At 35.4% G+C, this 3,157-nt stretch overlaps 1 protein-coding gene across 1 annotated transcript; it reads left to right on the top strand.

Annotated features, from left to right (window-relative positions):
- Nucleotides 1-562: 562 nt before the first annotated feature.
- On the top strand, nt 563-2,430 carry LOC131162624 (protein psi1-like). Its single transcript, XM_058119233.1, has 2 exons — nt 563-1,074; nt 1,983-2,430. The coding sequence occupies exons 1-2, from the start codon at nt 563-565 to the stop codon at nt 2,428-2,430; spliced, it is 960 nt and encodes a 319-aa protein (XP_057975216.1).
- Nucleotides 2,431-3,157: the final 727 nt, after the last annotated feature.

Raw genomic sequence — 3,157 nt, 5'->3', positions numbered from 1 at the left:
TATATATATATATATATGCATGTATATGGCATGACTTTAAATGTCAGTTTGGGGCCTCTGTCAAAGATCAAGAAGAAAAAAACAAAAAAAACAAAGAGGATCAAAATAATCTGGTGCAAAAATACCTAACAAAACAACAATTTAAAATTCTTAGAGGCGATTGATTTCATTTTTCAATTTAACTATTTTGAAAAAAATAATTACAAAACATATCACCTTATCTTCCAGTTTTCCAACATTTGAAGGTAAATTGTGTTTCAATATATATATATATATATATATATTCGTACAAATGTTGAAAAATGTGACTCCTTTTGTAACTTTTTGAAAATTTAGACAAGCCCAAAAATTGTTCAAAAAGAGAGAAAATTAATGTTCTCATGCACGCAAAAAAAAAAAAGCAATAATAAGTTTACAGCCACCGTGCATGCATGTTAATCAATTACGTGCCCTTAACTACATATATGTAGGCCAGATTAAATATTCTCTGATCCATTTATATAACTCGATGGAAGGTCAACTTGACGTTGATGATGAAGATGATGACGAAAATTAAGCAAGCATGAACGGAGGAGTTCATGCAGATCATCACTTGAGATGGATTAATGGGAGAGGTGCCGGGGGAATGCAGCAGGGCAATGGGAATGCCAATTCAAGCCCAATGAGTCCAAGTTCAAGTCCAAGGAGTTTCTTCAAGCAGCAGCAGCAGCATCATCATAAATATGGAAGCGCGGATAGACAGTACTTGTCGGGATATGGAAGCCGGATGGATCATTATTATTCCGACGGGGCTTCTGGTACTGCCGCCACCTCCCAGCTGGGCGCAAGCAGCACTGCGCATGCCGGAAAGAGAAGCAGCATGGATGGGATTGGGCTGATGAGCGGTAGGGCTTCTTCATCAGTGGTGTCTAACAGTGGAATCAGCAGGATGTGGTTCTCATCAAACTCATCATATTCATCAATGGGTAACAAACTCCCTCCCTTACAGAAGAAGCTGGAGTGCACGCTCGAGGAGTTGTGCCATGGATGCGTCAAGAAGGTCAAGATCACTAGAGACGTCATTACTACCACAGGGTACACGCCTACCTACCTTCATTATATATATATATATATCATATATCATCTGTGCAAGCATTTTTTTTTTTTTTTGGGTTCATTGGACGTCGTAGACCTCGATAATTACACTCCATGCATAAGGTACTCATCTCCAATCCCATGCATGCAAACTCATTCTTATATCTTTTTAAGTTGAATTCAAATCTGAAAAAGTAATTCAAATCTGAAACCCACTTTGACACAAAGAGTAAGTTTATTATATATAACATGCATGCATTCATACATTCTAGTTGCACTTTCGTATTACATGCATGTGTTTGTGAGCACAAATTTCCTAAATTTTTGGTTTCAGGGAGATGAGAGGGTTATCATGCTCCATCTGAATCTTAAAAAATATTTTTGAAAAAAAAAAAATGAAGCCACTTTTTCACAAAAAAAAAAAAAGTGACAAAATATATATATATATATATATATATATATATATATATATAACAAGCTAGTAATAAATAAAATTTTAATTTTACGTATCATTAATGCTTTTTTTAGAGACTTGTGCAATGCACAGAAAACACGAAAGCACTAATTTATTTGTGAGATGATCTCTCAAATAATAAAAATGAATGAATTAAAATACAACAATAAATAGATTTTCTTCCTCATATATATATAAAACAAAATCCTTCATCCAAACAAAGCCTAAAGGCCATGGGAGGTGGATAATTTTTTAAGAATATAACCTTACTACTTAATCATTACTTAATAACTTTATTTTAAATTTGAACATGTAAAAGAATAACATTTTTATGAACAATTGAATACTGAAAAAAAAATTAAAAAGTGGATACTAAAATTTATGTAAGTTCCTTTAATTAATAGCATAGATAGATAAGCATATATATACTAATGGGGTGATTTTAAGATTGCAGAGAAATAATTCAAGAAGAGGAGGTGTTGACAATAAAAGTGAAGCCAGGATGGAAGAGTGGAACAAAGATTACATTCGAAGGAATGGGGAACGAGAGGCCAGGGACTCACCCCGCAGACATAATATTCTCGATAGTGGAGAAATGGCACCCCTTGTTTAGAAGAACAGAAGGCGATGATCTTGAGTTGGCAATAGAAATCCCTCTGGTCAATGCTCTCACCGGTCTCGCCTTGTCATTTCCTTTGCTGGGTGGAGAGAGGATGGACTTGAGGATTGATGATATCATATACCCTGGCTACGAAAAGATCATTGCAAGCCAAGGCATGCCAAACCTTAGAGAACAAGGAAGAAGGGGAGACTTGAGAGTTAAATTCCTAGTTGAATTTCCAATGGATCTCACCGATGAACAACGATCCGATGTTCTTTGTATTTTACAGGATTGCTGTTGATGGCATGTGATGTTTCAAGTTCTCATCTTCTTCTTCTTCAAGTTTTTGATAGCTCTAATTTAAATAAGTTTAAGCCTCCTCTGATTTTAGGAGTAGACAGTCATCGTTTACATTGTTAATCAGCGTTTCAGCTGTAAAAGAAGAATAGATTAGTTATGCTTGAATTTTGTACCTCGCTTGAGCCCAAAGTGGGCACAAGACCCTACACACAAGCCTTGGAAAAGTCAAAATAATTTTAATGTAATTTTATATTACATTGTATCCAGATTCAAAATCTATTCAACCATTAATGTTTTTTCAAATTTCGAATGAAGTCCAGCTAATAGTATTTCAAGATGATGCAATGAAATATATTTTACTTTATTTTATTAACAAAATTCTTAATCCACCTAAAAAGTCGAAGCTGAAAAAACCTGTATCCCATGCCCTACACCCAGCTTTACGTCATAAGGGGTGCCAAGCTCAGCCCTAGTCATTCAGCAAGTTTCATAATAAACCCGTGAGGGGAAGTCAACAAAGCGAAAACACAAGTGAACAAACTCGATTACATGCCTACCGGATGCCACAAGTCCACTTCCCACTCTGTTTTTTATGGGTTCGGAAGTCGATTAATCGTCTAGCTAATTGTGAACTGCAAAAGCCTTATTCCCCAAAAGCAATAAACAAAAGCATATCGAGCGCTCATGAGAAAAGGAAAATACAGAAATAGAAAAATAGGCAACTACAA

The sequence above is a fragment of the Malania oleifera genome, chromosome 8 (assembly GCF_029873635.1).
Source record: "Malania oleifera isolate guangnan ecotype guangnan chromosome 8, ASM2987363v1, whole genome shotgun sequence".
Taxonomy (NCBI): Eukaryota; Viridiplantae; Streptophyta; class Magnoliopsida; order Santalales; family Ximeniaceae; genus Malania; species Malania oleifera.
Note: the sequence above shows the minus strand (reverse complement) of the source record. Positions and strands in the feature narration are given on the sequence as shown.

Excerpts from the sequence above, each read along its gene's own strand:
- LOC131162624 (XM_058119233.1), top strand. The coding sequence starts at position 563 with ATGAACGGAGGAGTTCATGCAGATCATCACTTGAGATGGATTAATGGG. Across the intron at positions 1,075-1,982 it reads GACGTCATTACTACCACAGG|AGAAATAATTCAAGAAGAGG; the intron begins GTACACGCCTAC and ends TTAAGATTGCAG.